The sequence below is a fragment of the Chelmon rostratus genome, chromosome 14 (genome assembly GCF_017976325.1).
Source record: "Chelmon rostratus isolate fCheRos1 chromosome 14, fCheRos1.pri, whole genome shotgun sequence".
NCBI lineage: Eukaryota > Metazoa > Chordata > Actinopteri > Chaetodontiformes > Chaetodontidae > Chelmon > Chelmon rostratus.
The window spans coordinates 3,001,121-3,024,211 of record NC_055671.1 but is presented as its reverse complement, the minus strand read 5'-3'; the positions used below and the strand labels follow the sequence as shown (position 1 = coordinate 3,024,211).

General features: G+C 41.7%; 1 protein-coding gene across 3 annotated transcripts in view; it reads right to left on the bottom strand.

Annotated features, from left to right (window-relative positions):
* The window catches only part of alcama (activated leukocyte cell adhesion molecule a), a 64,656-nt gene that overhangs the window by 4,212 nt on the left and 37,353 nt on the right, over positions 1 to 23,091 (bottom strand). For all 3 annotated transcript variants that reach the window (XM_041951934.1, XM_041951933.1, XM_041951931.1), the window contains exons 2-13: positions 18,585 to 18,691; positions 16,368 to 16,587; positions 15,334 to 15,398; positions 10,314 to 10,401; positions 9,679 to 9,849; positions 7,674 to 7,798; positions 7,117 to 7,249; positions 5,509 to 5,621; positions 4,589 to 4,712; positions 4,036 to 4,157; positions 2,481 to 2,610; positions 556 to 582 (exon numbers count right to left, since the gene is read on the bottom strand). In XM_041951934.1, coding sequence (XP_041807868.1) covers positions 556 to 582; positions 2,481 to 2,610; positions 4,036 to 4,157; positions 4,589 to 4,712; positions 5,509 to 5,621; positions 7,117 to 7,249; positions 7,674 to 7,798; positions 9,679 to 9,849; positions 10,314 to 10,401; positions 15,334 to 15,398; positions 16,368 to 16,587; positions 18,585 to 18,691 — 1,425 coding nt within the window. The remainder of the gene's footprint in view (positions 1 to 555; positions 583 to 2,480; positions 2,611 to 4,035; positions 4,158 to 4,588; positions 4,713 to 5,508; positions 5,622 to 7,116; positions 7,250 to 7,673; positions 7,799 to 9,678; positions 9,850 to 10,313; positions 10,402 to 15,333; positions 15,399 to 16,367; positions 16,588 to 18,584; positions 18,692 to 23,091) is intronic.

The window sequence follows — 23,091 nt, the reverse complement described above, 5'->3', positions numbered from 1 at the left end:
AGTTTCATCCTGCTGTATAAATCTACAGATGTTTTATTACTTTAAATACAGTATACTCTAAATGAATAGTAGCTATTATCCATATATAATAGAGGTTTATATATATGCATACTGTATATTTAGTTAAAATGAGGGCATTATCTGACACCTGGATAGGCTTGATGACTGTGTTTTCATCATTTAACAAAACTATGAGCAGTCTTGTAATAATCATCAGGCACCGGTGATAATCTCTCTAATCCTCCTCTGAAAGCTCCTCTGCATGAGCTCGCCAGTCAGAAGAAAAGTAATAAAGATTGAAAGGCTGAGATATGGGTTCATGTTCACACGCAGCACTGTCAGCAGGTGAAGCGATGAATATGGGCGAGTTTGTACATGAAGAGAGCGTGATGGGTGTTTATTGGGGGCATAATGAGAGAATCCACAAAGATAACAGCTTAGTTAAATTTGCAGTGATATTAGGTTTTACCCCGAGGCAGAAATCACCAACAGAATCTAGAATCCTAGAAAATATCTAGAAAGCAAAAGATAAGGGCAAAAGAAAAAAAATCTTACCTTTTTCCCCATTTTCTTCCTTAAAAACTGAAATCAAACATAAATAAATTAGAACTCATAAAAAAACAACCAAACAAAACATACATATGCTGCTCGTCTAAAAAGCCCCAAAGCAAAACCAAATCCTGCACTGGCCAAAAGTGAGAGACGCCAGACCAGGTGCAGCCTCACTAAGTGAGACCAAACGTTTTACCGACTGCCTCACAACACGCAAGCTGTACCTTAGAAAGAGGAAAGCAACAATACATTGTGAAAGCAACAATTTAGTACGCTTTCAGAGCGTATGCCAGGCAGTGGCTCTGAGGCTGCAGAGAAAGGCTTAGCACCCCAACAAACAAGAAAACCAGCCAAACCCAGGAGACAGAGAAGCAGGGGAGAAAAAAGGAAGGATTATCACAGACAGAAAGAATGAGGAGGTAGAGCAATGGCACAGCGTGTATGAAATGAAAGGATGGTGCTGTAGCGCTCGACGGTAAACTTTGACAGTCCTCGGCCTTTCCTGAAATACCCCTCATTGTTTTGTTTTGTTTATTTCATTCCGCTATCAATAGTGAGGATAGAGGAGGGATTCAGGTCCACATAAACACATTCTGCAGCAGTTTGATTCAGCAAATAACTGCTGCTGATAACAGGTTTAACTTGACGTGGAGAAACTACTTCAATTCTCTCCACATTCAAGTGGTGTCTGTAGCAGCAGTTTACTGATAGGTGCCCTTTCACTAAACCCAGGATACTGCACCATTCACTACCAAAACGGCCCAGTCTTGCTTATATTGACTTCATTTCTGAGGACAACCTGCAGGCATGGTAAGGTACGGCTCTACCTGTGTGCATCCATTCATCCTGAATGCTCCCTGATTTGACTTTTATCCACTAAAAAGATTTTTTATCACTCGCCCTTGATCTTCACTCTCCTTTATAATGACAAAATAATACAAGCACAAAATGAAAGTTAGACTGACTTAGACTAAGGTGCAGCAGGCACCACACTTCACATGATCACAGTGTAGTGTAATTGTAGCCGAGCCTATGATGGTGTAGTATAACTGCTGTTATGCCAACGTATTCGACAGAAGGAGAGAAATCCAGTATTACAAGTCTTAAAACAGATGCAGTGAGTAATTTTCTTCGTGGGTGTAAAGCTGCAAACAATAGCAGTGTGATGAGCAATGAAATATTTTGTCAGCACAGGATATGTAATTTTACATCAAGGTAGTGTTATATATGACGGTGTAGTAATTGTCCTGTAAATTCAACTATGAACTGGTTTTAAATAACCACACCATCCTCATCACATTACATTATTTTCTTCATCTACTTGGAATTTCCATACAAGCAAATACAAGTAAACTTTAATTGGCCTTAACTGCAGAAAGACATGAGTTGGCGTTCACTATTCAGATGTTGTTCTTTTTATTGGAACTTATTTTGTTGTCAAACTAAAATGAGTGCTACAATGAGCGTTCATTCTTCAAATGAGGCTCCAGCAATCGAGCTGCAGCTTCAAGCTGCTGGCAAGATCCCCTCAAACTGTGAAGTCACACTGGCAGTGACACAATCAAGTCACCAGCAGCCTGCTTCTGTCCTGTGGAGCTCAGCTGCAGAAAAACCAACATGTGGATGGTCAACAAGGTTATTGGCTGAGGAAAGCAGCCGCTACACCGCAAATATCTGTGATTCCACGGCTGGCTGCATCTAGAGTTAAGCCTGAATTCAATTTGACTAATTTGTCTCACTCTCTGTTTTTCCATAATATTGCCTAATTAGCCTAAAGCATTAACTCCGAACAACAAAAGGCAGAACCACAGCGATGCAAGTGAAAATAAAAATACGCAATCTGCTCGTTCAAAGCTGTAACTTTAGAGGCTCTCTCATTTCTCTCGAACGGGAACATTTAGCCAAGATGCTGACAAGCGTTAGCTTACCAGAGGAAACGTTGATGGTCATGACATCTTCTCCCAGCCTGTTGCTGACAGTGCAGGTCACAGTCAAGTTCACCTTAGGGACCACGGTGATCTTATGTGTGGCCTTGCCGTTGATGTACGAGCTCTCCTCCTAGAGGCACAGCAGAAACATGGCGAATGAAACACAGCGGAATAAGAGTTTTCAAGAACATTTGTGGAAAAGAATCTTACACACACACAGCACCTCTTCAGCTGCACACACATTATCGACTCTCCATTCTACAGGATAGTTTGTATATTGCTTGACAGGTGGGGAACAGTGGGATGGTGGGAAGACAGATAATGGGAGGAAAATACTGCAAATGTCGACATCAGACGGGGGAGCTGAACTCGATATGCCGGAGGAGTCGGCGAACACAAAACTGCAAACTGATTCTGAATGCAAAAGCGAGGACAAAACATCCTGTTCCTTGCCAACAAGCAGGAATCCAGCAGAGAAATGTTGTCTTGTTGTTAGAGCATCACCTGCTCGTGACGAGGCCCGGAGCAGCTCATCACACATCATCTTGATAAGAACACTATTTATTAGAGTGAACTGTGTTCTGCACTTTGGCTGAACTGCAGCCATGGAAAGGTTGTCTGAGCGGTTTGGTTGGCTGGTTAAAAAAATAATGAGGCCTAGAGGGGCACGTTTCCCTGTTGTATTCTTTTATTTAATTTCTCTCGCTATGACACGAGCAACATTGTTTAGATTTCCACTCAGCTCTCAAAATAAGGGCCAGAGCCCGGGTCACAACACTGCACCATCATCTTTGATTAAAACTTGTAAAAAACTAACGAGATACCCTTGCCAGTGAAAATCTGTGTGTGTGTTTTGTGTTTTCAAATGCTCAAGCTCAAACTTTAAATACGGCTTTAGGTTCACAAAATTCTCCTATTTCTTAGGATAAAAAACATTTAAAAAAGGATTATGTGAAAATACATCGTCACACAGCTGAAAACTGGGTTGTTTTTCTTATCTTGTGAAAAACTGACCACTTGGGGACATACTTTTTCCACAGGACAACCATATGCAACTATTTACAGCATTCAATGCTCATGCAGGCTAATACTCCTGCTGTGTATTGTCAAGCTGTCGGTACTAGTGTGGGAAATTGCCATATTTTATCAAATGTTTGCCTTAACAGGGCAAATAAGTAGCTCTAAGAGCAGAAATTATCCTCACTCAGCTGCCATTGATGCTTTATGGCTCACACGGCTGTCTGGAATCATTCACATGCTTCAACACACAGTGTCGGCTAAAACAATTCTGCACTATGCACACAGCCTCAGTGCAACAATGCTGTCTGATGGCTATCATAATGGAACAATGGCAGAAAAGAGTGAAAACCTCAGTAGGAGCTCTCTTTAATTGAAAGAGCAAAGCAAAATCTGAGTATGCTGAAAAGAAACACTTTGCACACCACACAGCACTGTTTGCTGCTATCCTGCTTTACTTTGCTGCTTCTCCTGCAGCTTCTTTTTCTCATCTGGAGATAACACACACACACTGACCCACCCGTGCTCCAACACTTACGTTTGTGCTGTTGACGCTCCATTGGAAGCTAGGCTCCGGTACTCCATCAGCCTCACAGGTCAGAACTTTGTGTTTAGCGTCATCAGCTCGGTGTTTGGATAGGCTGGTGATCACAGGCTTTCCTGATGCAAAGACATTGTGGTGCTACAGTCACATTTTATCACACACAAACATTTCAGGTGATGTTTGCAAAATGTTATGACCTCCATCTTTCACAAGAAAAACGGCTTGAATGCAGGTGAAAGCAGGGTGCCCTTACAGATTTCAACTATTGAATGTGGTTTAGTTATGAAATAGAGATGCCCTAGACACTGAAGACATGATATCCAAGGTGTCTCAAAGTGGGTGTTAAATATTGTATTCTTAACATCTTGTTCAGTCAGTGAACATCTCGGGTATCAATCTTAAAATATACAATCTAATTTTGAGGCTAAAACTCAACTTGTTCAGAGAAAAGAAGACTGTATGATTAAAAACCAGAGAAATATTTTCAGACATTTTAGGCTTTCCACTCGTTCCAAACAGAGGAGTTGACACCAGCACACTTGCTCACCTTCTACGACCAGTTCGAAGCTCTGACGCCGTGTGAGGGCAGCCGTGGAGGCCTCACACACATAGACTCCTGCATCAGCGTAGGTCAGCTGGCTAAACTCCGGCTCCTTCACCATCTTTCCATTCTGAAAACAAGAGTCACAATGCCAGCCTGTGTTTTCTAAAGCAGAGTCTACCTGCAGCTCAAACTAAAATGCAACAGTACGTATCAAATGCATGTTTCATCCATCCAGTTCTTTTCTATAAGCACTTATCTGGTTCAGGAGGTTGCAGGAATGCAAGTTTCAGAACCCACTGTGGACATACAGCCACCATTATATGGGGCTACTGAAATCTCTTTATCAATGTCATGAGGAAACTGTTATCTAATCTTCAGTATTTCATCGTTCTCCTTTCCTCGTATCTACAGAATATCCTATTTTTGCTGCTGTAATGATCCGGACTCAAGAATCACCTGATCTTACTTCTTCTTATGTTTTATACGAGACTAAACTGACCAATATATCAACTTTATCTTACTAGGATTTCTACTTTTGGTTGTAGATAAGCCTTTGAACAGCAGTTTCTCTTAAAGAACACTTCTAAGTCTACCATTCCCTCTATAAATGTAGCACAAAGTGTTTTCCTTGATGTAAGTGTAGTTTAGGCTGAGCTCTCTGTCAGATGCACAGTGTAGAATAAATGGTTCGGCACTGCTATCCAGCACCTGAGGCGTTGAAGGCAAGATAAATCATCAGGTCCGACCGCTATTCGCAGCATATAAAAGCTCAGAGTGAGTTGCTGCAGTCAGGTTTGATTACTGGCCAAAGAGCACGTAAACAGGCGGTTAACATATTCTCATGTTCTTTCAAACTCTTTCATTTCCCTCTACGCCTTGATGCCACTTCTCTCTGATCAAAGACCCAACCCCGGCAGCGTTACCTTCGTCCACAACACTTTAACGTCACCCGGGGCGACCTTCTCCATCTTCAGGGCCAAGGTGTCCCCCACTGTCTTCACAACCTTCCCAGTGGGACTCAGACTCAGGTCCAGGTCTGAGAAAACAAGACAGAAAAAGGACGGTTCTGGGATCTTGGTTGGGTAAAAGTCAGCACATTCATTTTGCTGCCGCTTATCATGGGCAACAAAGCTGCCGTGATGTGGCGACCTTGAAGGGGACTCATTCAACACTGATGTCACACGGTCCACCTTTAAACACAACTCTCTGCTGAGAGCTCAGCTTTTTTTAATGTCAACTATCTGAAGAGCCAAACAATCTGACCTCATGTGAGTAAGTCCTGTTTAAATCTAACGAGGTTCTGACACCTCCTCAATGTGCTGGTTGATCTGCCAGTGCTGAAATATACCGTTCACACCAGTCTTGTGACAGCACGCCAAAAACACGTTGAAATATTAATAAATTAAATAAATTGAGGACATTTAAAATTTTAATTATATGAGTAAATTTGTGGTCACAATTCTTAAAACATCACAGTTGGGACAAAACCGTTTTTTTCTGTTGCTTGATTACTTTGCAGTATTTGCAATGGTCTCTCACTTAATTAAACCTTCCAAGTTATTCTTAACCTCCATTATTTATTTCCCATTTCATTCACAGTAAACAGAGCATTGTGTGCCTGGAAAACACAATGCACCACAAAAATACAAATGTCATCCAGTGTGGTTTCAGTAAACTTGCTTCCTTCCTTCTGTGAATGTAGATGAAGCAGATTTCACTGGCATTTGTATTTGAATGCAGGACTTGCTGTTTGGGGGGCAGTTCATCATCTAGTTTTGGCAGGGAAAGAGAAACAAATCATATAATACAAAGAAGAGTTCAATTTTTTGTCGCTAGCTGTCAGAGGACATTCACGCTGCTGCATAGCAACTTTTTGTAACCCATTTCTACAAGGGCACGTTCTCTCGAGACACATACTAACGCGCAGACACAAAAATATCTAACACATTTTCACATTTGGAGACCTATTGTTTTTCTTTCCTCACTCACAAACTCAATTTAAAAAACCCTTCTTTGCGTAAGATGTGTGGAATGCACTGAAGCTGCAATATGGGACAAAGAGGAGGGGAAATGTGTCAGGCTTATTTTTTATTATAATGATAGGGCCCATTTGAACTGAGGGCTCAGAAACATACACCTGGGAAGACGGGAGTAATTACTTGAGGGAGTGCTGGTGGATGGCAGGAGGGAAAAACAGCTTATCAGCTGCCTGAGCTCCTCGCCCACCCAAACACTTTGTCACTTTTGCTCACTCGATGTCAGAAATTTCTAATTAGTTCTCCTCCTCCCTGCCTGGCACGCCACGCTCTGCCTCCCTGCCAGCCCGGGCTCTCAAAGTTTGAATTAGATTACCATTACTCTGCTTCCATGACTTAAATTTACAGTTAATAAAAGTGTTTTTTTATGTATAAGAAGTTAAAAGTTTTCAATCGCGGTATAAAGAGTGTGGGGGAGCAGAGGTTTTTGTCCGTGTTACAGCAGCTTGTTGTGGTGCAGTATGCGAAGGCTCTGCACATGTCATGAGTACTCACAGCTAACAACCAGGTTTTGAGAGGCCTCCATTTTCTCGTTGTCAGCCAGGGAGCATTTGTATTCACCCGCAGCCTCTCTGCTGATGGCAGTCAAAGTGTAGGTGTCCGAATTTTCCACCAGCATTTTCTGGCCCTGGTGGCGAGAGAAGAGGGGGATGAGGAGAGAGAGGTAATATCAGGAAATGAGAAAGAAAGGGAGAAAGAAGAAAGGGTGAAGAATGGTGTAATTAAGAGGTATGTGGTGTAGAGGTCCACTAATTATTTGAAATGAAATACTCTCACCTAAAGTCAGATAGATATAGAGCTTTCAAAAAGCCATGGCAATAACTCAAAAGAAGTGAGTATGGCACTTGAAATTTAACCTTCATCATCAAATTATAGTTTACCTTTATCTTTTCCACTTTCAAGCCAATTTTAAAACAAGGAGATTCACATTTGTGATAAGTGTGGCTTATAAGAGTGGCTGCCATAGGCTGGATGCTGAATTCTGAATGAGCAGCTGTTCCTGAGCAGACAGTCGTACGGTGCTTGAGTTCGAGGTCCGGGCTCTGACTCACCTTGACGTGGAAGAAGTAGGAGCTGGGTGGAGGGTTGCCGTCAGCGTGACACTTCAGCGTCACGTTATCGCCTTCCACGATAGGCACTTTGGGCATAATTTGGAGGCTAACCTTCTCCGATGGATCTGAGAAGAAAGGAGGGCGTGAAGGAAACACGAGTGTCAAAGCTTCAGAGCCTTCCCTTGACTTCCACTGAAATGATTCACCTTCACACTGGATAAACTGGATCAATTCCATGAGATAATCTTCAACCACATTTCAAAAGGTGACCCTATCAGTCTGTGATCGGCCAAGTGTGCAGATCATCCTCCTTACACAGGAGTGAACTGGAAAAAAGTAATAGCTTACAAATTGAAAATTCCATCATGAACTTGCTACTGCAGATGCCTCCCAAGTTCCCTGCTCTCATTTATTGATCCAAGCCCCCCACTCCATCTGCTCTTCAAACTTCAGGGATCTGATCAGGAACACAAAGAGTGCACTGACTCTAATTCCCTGCTGGAATTCCCCCAAACCCTCAAATCCCGAAAAATCCTTTAGCCAACCGCAGCAGAAAGCTCAGCAAGCACATTGTTCGCTGCATGGCCATTATGTGCAGTTTCCAGAGCGATAAACCGCCTCCCACGACAACTTGTTCCATCCTACACACCTCCAAGTACTCAGCAACTATCTCAAGCTAGCACAGGCCGCGACCGTTTTACACATGATGAACGGAAAATACTTCCACACATCGAACGATGGCTATGTCCATTGTCTATAGAGCACTGTGGTGTTAAAATATAAAAATATACAGCAAATCCTGCTCCTGAAAAGATAAGCCAGACCTCCACATATGAAACAAGACAGAATGTTTCAATGTCTGACACTGAACAGCAACTTTAATCTTTTTTTTTAACTGTTAAATTTAAATTATGACGACTCTGAGGCCACGCTGTAGGTAACGGGAAGAGTGTCCCCTGTTTCAGAGCTTCAATGTCCCTTTCATTACACAAACATATGATCAAATCAACTCAAGCAAACAAAAGTTCTTACAGTTCCAGCCGGGTTTCACTCTAACTGGCTCCTGGTTGGCTTCCCTCTCTATAAAATGACTGCCTGAGGTGGCTCATCACAGCAGTTTGCAGTGTTTTAGCTGGAAATTCACCACTCATCACAGTTACTACATCTGAATCACGAGAGCTTCTACTTCTATGGTCAGGCAGTCGGTCCAGTCATTTTAACTCCCTCAATCAGACAGAAGCTTGATGAGCCTCGTTCTTATCTTGATTCATGGTGTGTTACACATACAAATAGTTTATGGCAGGTCTGTCTGGACACATTTCACAGTTGTGCATTCCAGACCATCTGCTGGAGGTCTGCTTGAGTGTTGACAGTGAGAGAGCAAGAGTGTCGTCATTTTAACCGTTGTTGTTGTTGTTCATGGACACAACTTGATCTTGGAGACTACAATGTTTTCTTTATGAATATATACACATTTCAAACTATATTACATCACTATAAATGTTCACTTTAATCCTGCAAGAGAAAGGCTTTAAGGCTTTTAAATATCCGCTATGCAGCCAAAAAATTAAGAAAAATAAGTGATGAGTTATGAAAAGTGAGTGTGGAAGAGTTTTGAACTTTTAAACTCTTTTGACTAAATTATTGATGATAACACATTGAAAAGTACAACAGGCCTACTTAATAAGAAGAAACTAAAAAATTCATTTAGAAATCTTTTCAGTTCTGTGTGTGTGTGTGTGTGTATGTGTGTGTGTGTGTGTGTGATAAAATAGTGCTTTAGCTTTCCACCTGCTGTTCTCAGATGTCACATTGCAGACACAGTTTTATACATCTTGCCTGAGCCCAAAGGTCAAAAGCAATTCGCCTGTTTTGCACAGTATAGAAACTACCTGCTGGTGCTGCAGCTCCACAGACCTCTCACTGCTCTGTATACAGGCAGGGAGAACATACACACGGTATAATAAAGTTCTGGAACCTGGTGGTGCTGCTGTAGTCCACTTACAATGAATGGGAAAGGGTTCCAGGTCAGTCTCCTGATTGCTCAGTTCATGTGTGGACGAACAAGCAAAGACTGCACCGATGTCCTCCTTGGTGGCTGTGTACTGAAGGGTGGAGGAGGTGGTGGATAGGCCTGTGGCTGGATCCACCTTCATGCTGGGGGTGATCACAATGGCTGCAGGGGAAGGGGTGGACAGTGCAGATGACAACCACACACACACAAACACACAGACACACACAAGTACACAGCAGAGTTAGTGCTGCACATGTACCACTGATCCACAGGTTAAACAGTTTGACACTTTTCTTTGCCAAACCAGATGTGTTTGGTTTATTGTATCAACCCAGTCCACGTGATGGGAAGTTAGTAACCACAGTGAAGTCTTTGTTGTCTTTCATGTTGTTGGTGTTGGTCCAATGAAAATGCCAAACTTCCAGATGTAGTATCAGATTACTGCACCCTTCCTCGATGGTAAACAACAGTAAATGATGTATTTCTATTGCCTATTGTTTAAGCTGTTGTCCTGCATTTTATTTTCACTCTCACTGTACTAAAGCATTTATTGATTCCCAGGGGATCTCTGTATGACAGCAGTTTGTGTGGTGTAACTGTTTCTGAGGGTTTCAGCGACGACTTACCTTTCCCATCAGCTACCAAGGGCTTTCCATTCTTCTTCCATGTGATGGTAGCTGCAGGGTTTGCATCTGCCGCAACACATGTTCCCAGCTGATCAAAACAAAAAGGGGAACAAAACCATAAAACAGTCTTCACACTCAAGAGTGTTTTAATTCACTTCAGTCATTTGACTGAAAATGCTTGGAAGCAGATACAGAAGGACTTAGCAGATAAGTGTAGTTAAATTTACCCAGTTTCATCTGTCAGCACGGAAAGGATGAACTGAACATCATGAAACAACAATCATGCAACAATTTGTACACGAGCAGATCGATATAATCTTGTGTATTTAATGTGGAGCTGTAGTTTAATAATTATTTCAGGGGCAGTTTCATCCTGAAATGAAGCATTGTGTAGGCAACAAACAAAAGCAGCTTCACTCTAAAAGCCATTTCTGTGAAGCCCTAATTCCTCTGTCCTAGAGTTGTATAGCGTAATGTCTGATTTCCAACATTAACATGAGAATGTTGGACTTAGTCCAGAGAAGACAAACAACTACCTCATTCAGGAATGAACTAGTTTTTGTGCTCATGAGCACGCTGTCTCCCTGTCTCACTGCTGCATTCAGGTTTGAAGGTCAGCAACGGTAGCAGAGATATGCTGTGAGTGAACCAGATAAGGAGTGAGTCATAAGAACATTCCTTTTCCCAAACCGCCTGGTTTCACATCCTGTACTACAGTCTGCACCTCGGAGTGAGCGTGACTCACCACGAGCATGTCTTTGAGTCCTCTGTCAGGAAATACAATAGCCATACAGTAACAGAAGCACTTATCCGACATGGTTTTCCCACAAAAAGTCTGATTACCTTGTTGAAAATTCTTAAAATTCCATCTCTCTCTCGTTGAAACACCCAGAATCTATAAATATGCATTTTGAACCAGCAGTATTGAAAAGCTTAACTGCTGGACACAAGATCCCCTTCTTCACTCAGTCCACAGTCAGTGCACGTGTGCTGGAGGTTTTAAGTTTCCATATCGCACTTATGTATGCTGCATATTGGACCACTTCTGGCTTCTAAACTAGCTGTGATGTTAGAAATCCTGCTGGTACATCCAGGTGTTACACAGATTTAAGGGAAACAGAGAAGCTTTCCCCTTCATCAGCTGAATGTGAAAACAGCCTTATCGTGTCAAACTCTGCACATAAACAAGCTAAAACATCCGAGTGAACAATAAGATGAATACATTTTTCACTGGCAGGAGACTCATCTTCTCACCGTTAACCAAGACATCAGCAAATTTCTTTAAATGTATTTACATTTATAACACTCACTTTACCCACTGTGCTGTCTGATCTAAAGGGTGAGGCGGGAGAATGAATAACTTGACCACAGGAGGAGAGAAGATAGCCTGAATGTGCTGTCTGAGGCAGATAACGAAAATCCCCCGGCAACCATCCCCTGCCCGATAGTGTACAGCAACAGGAAGAGCTTTAACATGCTGCATGTTAGGAGAGAGCTCCGTTCAAATGACTTACCATCAGCTCAAAGCAGGCTCCTCTCTCTTACTCAGATCAACAGGATAACAACCCTAACTTTTCCCACATGAATTATCCACCATCACATTCACTGAGCATCACTGTACTTTACAGTACATCCTCTCCTCCACCCTCAGTTAACTCATTACTACACTGTAAAGAGTTATTACATTATCTGACTGCTACGCTCTTTCTTAATGACCCTAGAGTAGCCCGTCAGTGACTGCAGCCTCTGTTTCAGTGAGTCTGTGAATCTAAAAGTGTAAAAACATCATTGACAGATGTGTGCTCACAATCGTTCTGTCACTTTCTGTCGCTTAGCTTAGCCCAAGAACGACAAAAGGGAATCTGTCAGGTGTCTGATGCAGGGAAAACACAACGCAGAAAGCCACCACGAATTACACAAAGTCAGAAGACACACACGCACACACACACCAACACACAAAAACACACACCCTCAAACAAAAATCATTTAGAATTTAAAAAGGCAGAACAGAAACCATAACTGAATCTTTGTTAAAATGCTCTAATATAACTTGGCATTATGTACAGCCATGTCTTCAGATTCAATAAACAGATTAGTGAGGTACGGTTGCAACTAACAAACATATTTATTAATTATTCAATTTTTAATAATTCAATTACTTGATTAAGTAAACTGTGCTTTACCTTAAACCCTGATTCAGAATTTACAAGCAGTATATGAACATTTAACAAACAGTTTCATATATCTTAGTGTAAATGTATTTATCAACAACTGTAACACCTCTTGAGGGCAACCACAAGTGGAGGCTGCTGTATAGAAACAATAAATGGCTTTCTTAAATGTTTCAGTCTTCATTAATGCTAAACAGGAGGGATTAAAGTTAAGTGTTGCCACTCCAAAGATGTTCCCAAAATAATGATGTGTTGTGTCTCTCATTAGCTCATTTGTTCTTATTAACAGTCCAGAAATGTGTTCAGCATACAATGACATGCAGCACATGGTTGGTATCTTTGCCTGAAAATGACCTGGAGAGTAAACTGATCATCAGAACTGTGATTAACGAACTTTCTGTTATGTGACTAATGAACTGACTGATCACTTCAGCTCGAGGTAAACCTCCTCCTGCATACGAAGAGCAAACAAAGGTCTAGTTGGAGTTACCGCCTGTGAACTGCTGAAGCCAGCGTATTGTGTTTTGACTTTTGCACGTAATACACGTCCACAGTCTACATCAATCTTTCCTTTGTTTAAGAGGAGCTACACACGGGCTGACTTTTGCGAGCAAATGAAAATACGACCTGTGCTACTCCAGCGCTGAGGCCGCTCAGTCTCGCTGCATTCTCCACCTCTCGACATGACACTTTCCTCTAATTTGGAATTCCACTTGAGTATGAATCGACTTTGCCCTCCACCACCCTCTTGCAAGTTATCAAAACTGTATTCCCCCTCTTCCATCCTCTTTCTTTTTCCCACTCATATTCCCTACATTTCTCCCTGTCTCACCCCTCCCCACAAAATGTTCAAAGTTGTTCAACAGCACCTGAATTTTTTGGTGGGAATACGGACCGCGGCAGGAGTGCTCACTTGATCCATAATAAATGTGTGTATGCTGCATGTGGTGGAAGAAATGTGCATTGCTTGCTGAAGACAGGAGGCAGATGACCATTGTGAATGTGCTGCCCGCAGCTTTGGAAAACTTTTCTATTTTATCCAGCAGACACTCATGGTGGAGTCAATGAGAGAAGGTGTGTTTTCAGGGAGTGAAAACAAACAACAGAGCGAGAAGGAGAGCCACTCTTGCAGGAGTGGGTGTTCAACTATGAATCAAAGTAAGTTCACGTTTGAGATGCAGGCGTTGTTCTTAAAGCCCAGAGGCACATTTGTGCACATGCTGTCACATTCTGACATTTGCTGTGGTTTTTCATATCATTGTTCTCCGATTAAAGCATTTTGGTAGCAACCAAAGGAGGCATTTTGAGTCTGACTTCACTTATCTTTCACCGCAGCGTCGCCTTCACTGCAGCTGAATCCCAGTTCTCCTATAAACTACGACTCGCACAATGACGGGAAGATGAACTGCGTGCACACCGAGGTGCCTGAAACACATCCTGATGTGGATGAAAGTCTGTTCAGCAACATGTCAAAAATGATAAAGCAGCTCTGATAAGACACAACTCAAGTGACTATGACAAAGTAAACAGAATTGTGGCTTAAGAGCCACATTAACTGATTTTGCTTCAAGGTTTGTTTAACAGCTAATTAGCCAGGCATTCTAATTAAGAAAAACAATAGATGTCGATATTCACGCTCACATTTACATGCAGTTAATAACTGTCTGCTTATTTCTTCTGAAAAAGACAAATCTTACATTTCCAATTAACTGTTCATAGCCAAGAGGTGAGGACAGCCAACATGGCTTCAGGGTGATGTCCAAAGCACGCCGTATGCTTTCAGACGGATTCCTCCTCCAGACACAAACTGCTTCCGCTCAACTGATTTCAAAATATTCTTCACTGCCGACAAATCACTGAATGGCTTAGCTCTTAAATACACCTCTGACCTGCTCACTGTTTACAAGCCCTCCACTCTCTCTGTCTCTTTGCGGTGGGTATGTTTATGCTGGTGGGTGGGCAGGGGATGAATCATTTTTATGACACTTTTGTTTAAATGGGATTAATATCTACTCATGTTATATTTCACTTTGTTCATATTTACTGTGTGTGAAGCACACCGAGCCTACTTTGTATGAAATGTGCCTTTAGTACAGTATGAAAACCAAGGTGCAGATAGATCATCTATCACAGTGAACTCTCCACCGGTTCAAAGTTATGTCAATGTAGAAGGCATTTTCAAAACATGTGAAGGTGATGCATTCACAATGCTTCAATGTCCAATAACCAGCAGCCCCCTACATGAAAACACCGTGTTTATGTGTAAAAACCCCACAATTTAGAAACTATCAAATCATACAACAGCAACGAAACCGGAGCTAAACAGAAAGGGGACAGTTGGTTCACGTCCATGTTGTTCCTCTCTCAGTAGAGCTGAAGCTTCTATGCAGCATGCTGGAGTAAATGAAATCATTCTTCACCTGGAAGAAGTAATGAATCAACTGGCAAAAAATAAATGCCAAAACCAACGGTTTAAAATCTTGCACAAAATCTTGTTGTTTCTTTTTCCTCTCTCGTTGCCTTCCTCTAACGCCTCAGGTTGTTGGACGGTGTCAGTCATCCAACATGTCAGCCTCCTGTGTGCTCCTGCCAGGGACCCCAGTGGCAGCTGGTGTCTATGTCATGTGTTGAGTGGTATTCACCCTTTAACAGTTATTTATGATAGAAATTCACAGGCGCAGCCAAAACAGAAAAACAGCAGTTCCCCAAGTGGGTAAACATTTATATGCAGTACATAACACTACAGGCACCACGGTTCATGAAAAAATTACTTCAGCCTACACACGCACTTACGTGTGCAGAATTCACTGTACAGAACACTGAAATGTAAAGGCTGGAGTGAGTCTTACCGTTGTGGGTTTGTCCTTCTGCAGTGCTTCAGACTTGTCCATAATCTGAATTGAGGACGGTTTCTCTGCAAACACAAAAGTAGAGAATCAGGTTATGGAATCACGAAATTGTAGCTTGTGGAAACTTTGCATAAAGTTCTTCAGGTTTACAGCTTTTCTTCATGCTGTTCGTAATTGCTTTCCATATTTACAGAACTGTGGGGCACAGTGAAAACAAATAGCAACTAGCAAGCAAACAGTCCAGTTCATCTAAATGCTTAGCTGCAAACTTATTGCATCGTTAATATTCAAGCTGTAGGACATAATTTCAACTCGCCCCCTGTTAACTACAACTTAATACTCTCTCTAAGGCCTACTGAGCTAGTCTCTTCATGTGCTATTTCACGCATGGGTTTGCAAAGCCCATTAGCAGGTGATACATGGGTAGTTTTGAGGAGTGAAATTCAGATTCAGACACATAGTTCCTCAAGCACAGGAGGAAACAAAAGGGATAAATCCACAGTGGATAACATTGAGTTGTAATGCAATTAAAAGTAAGCCGTTTGTTAGCAAAGCTGAATACAACTGAACTGAATCAGCCCTGGATCTTTCAGTAAGATGGACAAATGCATTGTTTGATGTTGTTTTTGGTTAATTAGTCAGTGCTAATAATTCTATAATTCTGTAATTCCTTTTCTATAATTTCAGTGACTTCCTGGAAAAGACCCCAAAATAGCTTGAACATGACAATATATGTAAAAAAAAATGTTGTTCTCTGTCGAGCAGATCAACAGTCTGCATTTATTTGAAGTGGACTTAATATGTGCACAGTATAATCTTCCAGATTAGAATATAGGAATATAAAATATATTCAGGTACAGTTGTGAGAGATGATCATTTCATTTTACAAAAGTGACATGATGGTCTTTACAAGTCTTGTTACTCTATGTTAGTAAGTGGAGTAACAATAGATGTTGACTTATTGCTTGCTTGAAAGATGACACCCTCCCAAGTTGTAACATTGTTTTCGTGGTGTGTGTCACTGTTGAGCTTACTGTACACAAGGACAGACACGGGGTACTCCATGAGGTTGGCGTCTGACACCACCATGCAGGTGAAAGTCTTTTGGTCTGTGAGCGAGGCCTGAGTGATGAGCAGGCTGAACTTGTCATCGATGCTGACCCGCTGGGCGTAGCTGTCTGTGGCCTGCACTGTGGCCTGCTCGCTGCGCGCCTGTTTGATCAGCAGATCGCCGGGAGTGCCGTCGTCTTTTTCCTGAAGTGTGGCAAGAAATCCATTTAAATGATTTTGCAAATCCGTGCATCACAGTTCCTCATCCCTCCGTTATAATTATAGTTTACTGAAACAGAGATGTACAAAAATCTATGACCCAGTACTCAACGTGTCATTCAACAAACTTCCAGAGAACATCTGACTGCGCAATGATTCAAAGCTGAAGCACCATGAAAAACAGCTGTTAATTAGACGAGGTACACACCGCACAAGTCAAATTGTCTCTTGCAGCATTAGTGGATTCAGCATGACAGATTAGAATTGATCTCGCTGATACTGGCTAATTACACTTGGGATTATGAGGATCCATATTTAACTGACATCTTAGATTACATTACATGGTATCTAAATTCATTTTATTTCTGAATGTTTTATTAACGACACAGGCTTTTAAAGCTCTGCTCAAGTCATGTCTTGAAGTTTCTTGATGAAAGTACGTGACTTCTTCAGCACCTGCACCTGCAGTACAAGCAGTGGTGGAGGAAGGATTCAGATCCTTTACAGAAGGAAGTAAGTAGTGAAGTAGATGAACAAAGTTGAATAAAATGGAAATACTGAAGTAAAGTACAAGTACCTTAAATCTGTAGCTAAGTACATTACTAAATGTACTGCGTTACACACAAGCCTAGAAGACGGAACATGATCGCAGCCACACGTCTGTACTTTCACTCCACTGTAGCTTTTGCATTAACTTCGATATTTCTGACTAAAACAGATTCTACAGGGTCCTCAAGAGAATACCTTTATGGCTGCAAATAATGTTTATTTTCATTATGCATTAATCTGCATATTATGATTTTTGATAGACAGAATGACTCATCATTCTGTCTATGAAATGTCAAAAAATAATCATCACAACTGCCCAGAGTTCAAATGTCTTCCCAAAACCAAAAGAAATTGACTTTGCAGTGATATAAAAGCTGCAACCTGATAAATTGCAAGAAAGTGCGAGTGCAGTTTGCTGGAACTTTAGTTGAATAATATTCATCATTTTATTGTGGCTGCTGAGTCTGATGTTGGGGTGATGTCATAAGATATGCACCAAACTCTCCCACGATAGAAATCTCATTACCGTGGAATATAATCTTCAAAAGCTCACTAATGGCAGCGAACATTCAAGCGAAAACCATTCTAAACCATCTTTCTAACTGAAATTTCTCATTTGACAAAAACCTCTTTGTCATAACTCTGAAAATAAAATCTCGTTTGAATAAAAGCATTAAGTGGTAGTCCTTTTCACAGAGTATTCGATGCCATTTCCAAAGCAACTGAGCAGAGTTTCATCTATTTGTCTTCAAAAGGCGCTGATCCTGATTAGACATGACTTCTCAATATGATTCCAAGAACCTTTGAAACAGACATGTGGACCGAAGCTTCCGGTTGTAGACTTGATGCAGCCCCCTCTTAACAGGCAACTGAGTACAACATTTCTCCTGTCTTGTTGTGCTGGACTGTACATTTTCTTGAATGGGACAGACTGCACAGTCTTTGGTGGATATGTTGAGGATTTCACTGAAAAGGCTTTTACTGGAGAACATGAGATGCTTTTGCACCTTTTTGAATAACTAATTTATTTATTCATGCATTTATTTCATTTGGTATTGTGCTAGGCTTTTTTATTCACTTCTTTCATATATCTCATATATCTCTTCAATGATTCTGACTAAAACTATGAAAATAAATAAGTGTATTTGGCATACATATTTGGTTCTTCTCATACCATTGGGCGCTTACATTTGTGGGTGGGTAGCTTAAAAATGCATTATCTGTCATTTGAAAATGTGCAGAAGTCTTTAGTCTTCCTAATTCTTCCAGGAAAAATGAGTGTAAAAATTGATGTGACAATGTGTGGTCAAGCCAAATCATTTCATGTGCTCCATTATTCCGCCTCTTCCATGTCATTGAATGTCTTGGCAAAGTGTGCATTCAGTAAACCTAAAACACTTCATGGACAGTACTGAGAGTCAGTATCTACTTACGTATTTCCACTTAATGAACATCAGATCCTCCGGTGCCAGAGCTCCATCGTTGCATGGTATAGTAATGGTCTCTCCATACAAGGCAGTCACACTGTCTGTACCCCACACTGCAACATAAAAGGCAACAGGTTGAAGGCCCACTGAAGAGATATGTGCTCCCTCCAGTACTGTTATGATGTGTTTGTGCGTGTTAAACTCCAAATGTTCCAGGTGTTAAAAACATCTGACATCGTAGGAAAACTCACTCACAAAAATAAAAGTATACAGGTGCTTGTGGGGTTCATACTTTTATCTGATGACCTGATTAGATCACTTGATTTGGAGCCTCTGATCAGTGGTGCCTGTGATCCAAAGTTCTCAGACTCCTGAAGGGGAATGTGGTTAGAGCTGACAGCTCCTCTAAAGTATAAATGTCTAGAAACGGATTGGTGCGCACAAAGTGAATAAAGCCACACCGCACAATGTTGTCACTCCACATGTCGTGACACCACATTTCAAGCACGGCTCCCGCTTCAATGGCAGAGGTGCAGGAGGTTGGGCTCCGTGGGTTAAGCTCAGTGCTCCTTGTGCGTCGCCACTGCAGAGCCATTTCCTCCGTCCACAAAAGGGAGGGAGCACTGAGGTGGAGTAGTTGCTATAGCGGCACAGACAGTCATGTGCAACGTGGGAAGAAGGAGAAAAAGGGTCGAGAGGAGATTGATGGATGGGGGTGAGAGCGGAGTGGAGGGACACTGAGGTCTTCACGCTCCAACTCTTTCTCTTTGAGCTTTTAGCTAAACAGGCAGAAGCGGTTCAGATTCTGGTCATTCCAGAGTGATGAGGCCAGAAAATGCAGCTGCTGAGTGAAGTGGCTGCTTCTCCTCGAGGCAAGCCGCATGCTCATCAACTCATGCTTCTTCAGCTCTGAGCTCACTTTTTTTTTTTTACTGGTATCAAACAGTTGGAAGACAATAAAGAAGCATCGGTTTCAAGAAACCAAACCAAACAACAAACCGCTAATAACAAAACACGGCGCTTCAATTAAAGAACGAAAGTCATTTTCTATAACCAGGACCAACATCCTAGCTCACCTAATCAGTGCTTAGAAAAACACATGCACAGCTCTGATCATTAATTTCACCACCTCATTACTGTATGTGCTCAGACCAAAACCTCAGATTGCTTTACACATTTTTCATTTCCTCAAAGAAAATTAAGTAAATTGGGTTTGACACCGAGAAACAGTACTCAGCTGTGAGGAACAACATTTTTTCTGATACTGTGTCTCCATCTGAGTTCATGTGCATCCAACCACCAACACGTTAATCACTGATTAGTATCACACATTCACCAGTTCTGCTCTTTGAAATTTGTCAGCCTTTGAAAAAGTGAGCGAGCATGCAGCGTTTTTTAATGATTTAGATTATTAAAACAAAAGATTAAAATCGAGTTAAGCTTTACAAGATTTTCCCCTTCCATATATTATAAGCAATGTCAGTTTTGACTTGTGGGTCTGTTTATTCACTACCAGAGAACAGCCAGGACTATTCGAGGGTCTAAAAAAATACATCATAGAGTGAGCGTCCAATAACACAAAGCTTCATTGATTTTTTTTTTTTTTTTTGCTTTTCAATGAATTCTGTACAGAGCTGCTGTCAAATTAAAGCAACTGTGTATGCAATGAGCAACACTACTTAGGGTTTAATGAAGAAGACCATGAAAAAAGCTGCATGTTTACTCTGGTAATGCAAGACACAAGCCGCATGGGAAATCCGCTCAAAGAGTCAGCTAAATTTAACATCTTTGATCACATAACAACAGTTATGGAGCAGTAAACAAACTGTCTCGGTGAATTCGAGCTGGATGGCCAATTATGAGAATCTGTGTGCCTCAAAACTTCAGGGTGCAAAGAACGAAAGCGATAACACACACACAAAAAAAGTTAACTTCTATAATTTTCTAGAAGAGTATGAGACGACTTGGTTGGTCTCCCTGGCCTGTTTCTTGTAGGCTTAATGCAAAGGTCACAGTTTCAGTGACCTACAGAAAACAGAAGGCGACGTGGTGGTAAAACTGTCAAAAACTCTATGGCTACAAAGCATGCGTGCAGACACGGTGCAAAGCACTTCTAAGGCAAGATAATGATGATGTGTCTGAACGTGTGTGTGACTATACAAGTTAGTCAGAGTACTGACGTCTGCACTTGACTTTGATATGATTTACTTGGGAGTAAATCACGTTTGCAGAACCCCAAAAAGACATACATACATACCACTTGATTAAACCTGAACAGTATTCATCAGAAAATGAACACTACATTTGTTCCAGTCTGCTGCAGTGCGTCATACACACACATAAAAACCAAAGGTAGACTCTTGGACAGACCCGGTTAAATATTAAATCCAAGGTGTTGCTGCTGAAGTGGTCGTTGTCAGGGCTGCAGCGTGGTGTGCATGGTAGACAAACGGTGGCAACAAAGATAGCCACCAATGAATCCAAAGCAGCGACAGTGCAGCCAGGCCTTTCGACCAGCTCATATTAACCTGATGCGATCCCGCTGCCTCTCACATGTTGTCATTAGAAACATTTATCAATAGGTTTCAGTGAGCAGCAACACCACAATGGACCAAATGGAGCAAACATCAGTATAGTTCTGAGCATGTAGTACTTTCAACAATGTTACCAAAGCGGAAAGACTATTCATATGTTGGTGTATTTTATCTCTCCATGTACAGTCCATAAATCATTCACTATCTACAGCGGTGCATCAACAAAAGGGCCAGGAGCTGTGCTACAGCAGAGCACTGTTCACGCAGGTAGGAAGGAAGTAATAGCACATTAGACTCAATGATCAAGAGCTGAAAATAGCAGAGGAGAAAGCAGAGAAGAAATGTGTGTGGCCTACTTCCCTTGGTATCAAATTATAGGCTAGGACCCACTACTATGTGTTTTGCAGCCTAAAAGAGTAAAAAGGGTTTAAACATCCATCCACCTGAACTGCTTCCTGTAATGCCAAGTAACACACTTCAGAAAACTTCATTAAAAAGTTTGGCCGTTAAATTGCTTCAGCGATAGTTTAATTACATTTCTACAGTTTATTATGCGTGACTGGTGTTCACAGGGCCACTACAACAAATATACTGTCAATCTCTCTACCACTGATTAATCATCCCGCAGGAATCATGTTATTAGATCTCAGTCTTACTGGAGACGGCGGGTGTGTGGTTATAGACAGCAGGTTGTAAAACACTTGCCCACTTGTTTTTCTCACTCTTTCTTCACTCTTGGCATCATTTTACCTCTTTCAAAAATCATGAATGTATCAGAGTGTTTGCACTCTTTTCCACCACTCAAACCCTCTGCTGGGTTTGCTATCTCTTGGTCTAATGCAGACTTTTCTCTCAGTTTGGCTGCAAAGCTACTTAGGATTTTCAACAGGCGCCTTTTTTTTCTCGCCACGCTTGGTAAACGCCTTTCACAAACAAAAACCTGCAACCATCTCTGTCCTGAAGGCATGGTTTTGTTTGCTTTGGCAGCTCTAACACAATTCCTCTTATCTCACGATTATCCACCAGCTGAACAATGTGTTCCAGGGGAGATGAAAACAGGCCTTTCTGGGGTCTCCCCCTCCAGCCTTCATCATTACACAAGCACCTAAATTGACACCGCAAACTTAGTGCTCTTGCCATGTTTTCATGAACTTTTTACACTTTTCAATGAGTCAAAATGCAATCCGACTGGGATTTTCTTTCTCACACATCTCCTCAGAGCACTCTTTGTTATCACTGTAAAGGAGATGTAGACAAGAAAAGCTGTGGATTTTGAATGACGGTTAAAAACAGACTGTTAGTATTCCATAACGGAAAGCAAAGATGTTTTTGCCCTGCAGTACTTGACAGATTCATGTTTTTAAGCTTACATGCACGTGTATCCAGGTCTATTATGTTCCTAACAAACTAAAAATACCTCTTTATGATGCTCCAATATGAGTTTTTTTTTATTCAGTTTGTTTTGGCTATGTTACAGCGCATGGTGAGTGATGGATTCACTTGAGCTAGTCTGGACAAGACTGACTGAATATAATACACAATGTTCACATGATGTGAAGTAAGCCTACAGCACCTGGCCCAGCAGTGGAATCATCAGTCTCAGTGTGTGTGTGTGTTTCCGTGTGTGTGTGTGTGTGTGTGTGTGTGTGTGTGTGTGTGTGATGGGAGGTTAGGGGCGGGGCGTTCCAGTCACTGAGCACAGGAGATGACTGAACAAGGCATACAGAGGAAGACAGGGTATGGATTCTGACAAGAGCAAAAAGACTTCTTCATGCAGTAATTCATCCCAGTCAGCCTCATCTAGCAAGTCAAACTATCATCCCAAAGATGGGTGTGTGTGAAATGCCATATAGCCCCAAACCATGCCAGCTTGCAGCTGTCACAGTGAAATGTGATTCCTCGTGTCAAGCACAGCCTCCAAATCAAACTGGAACTGTGATTGCACTTCCCCCCCTCACCACCTCCCTCCTGACAGGAAA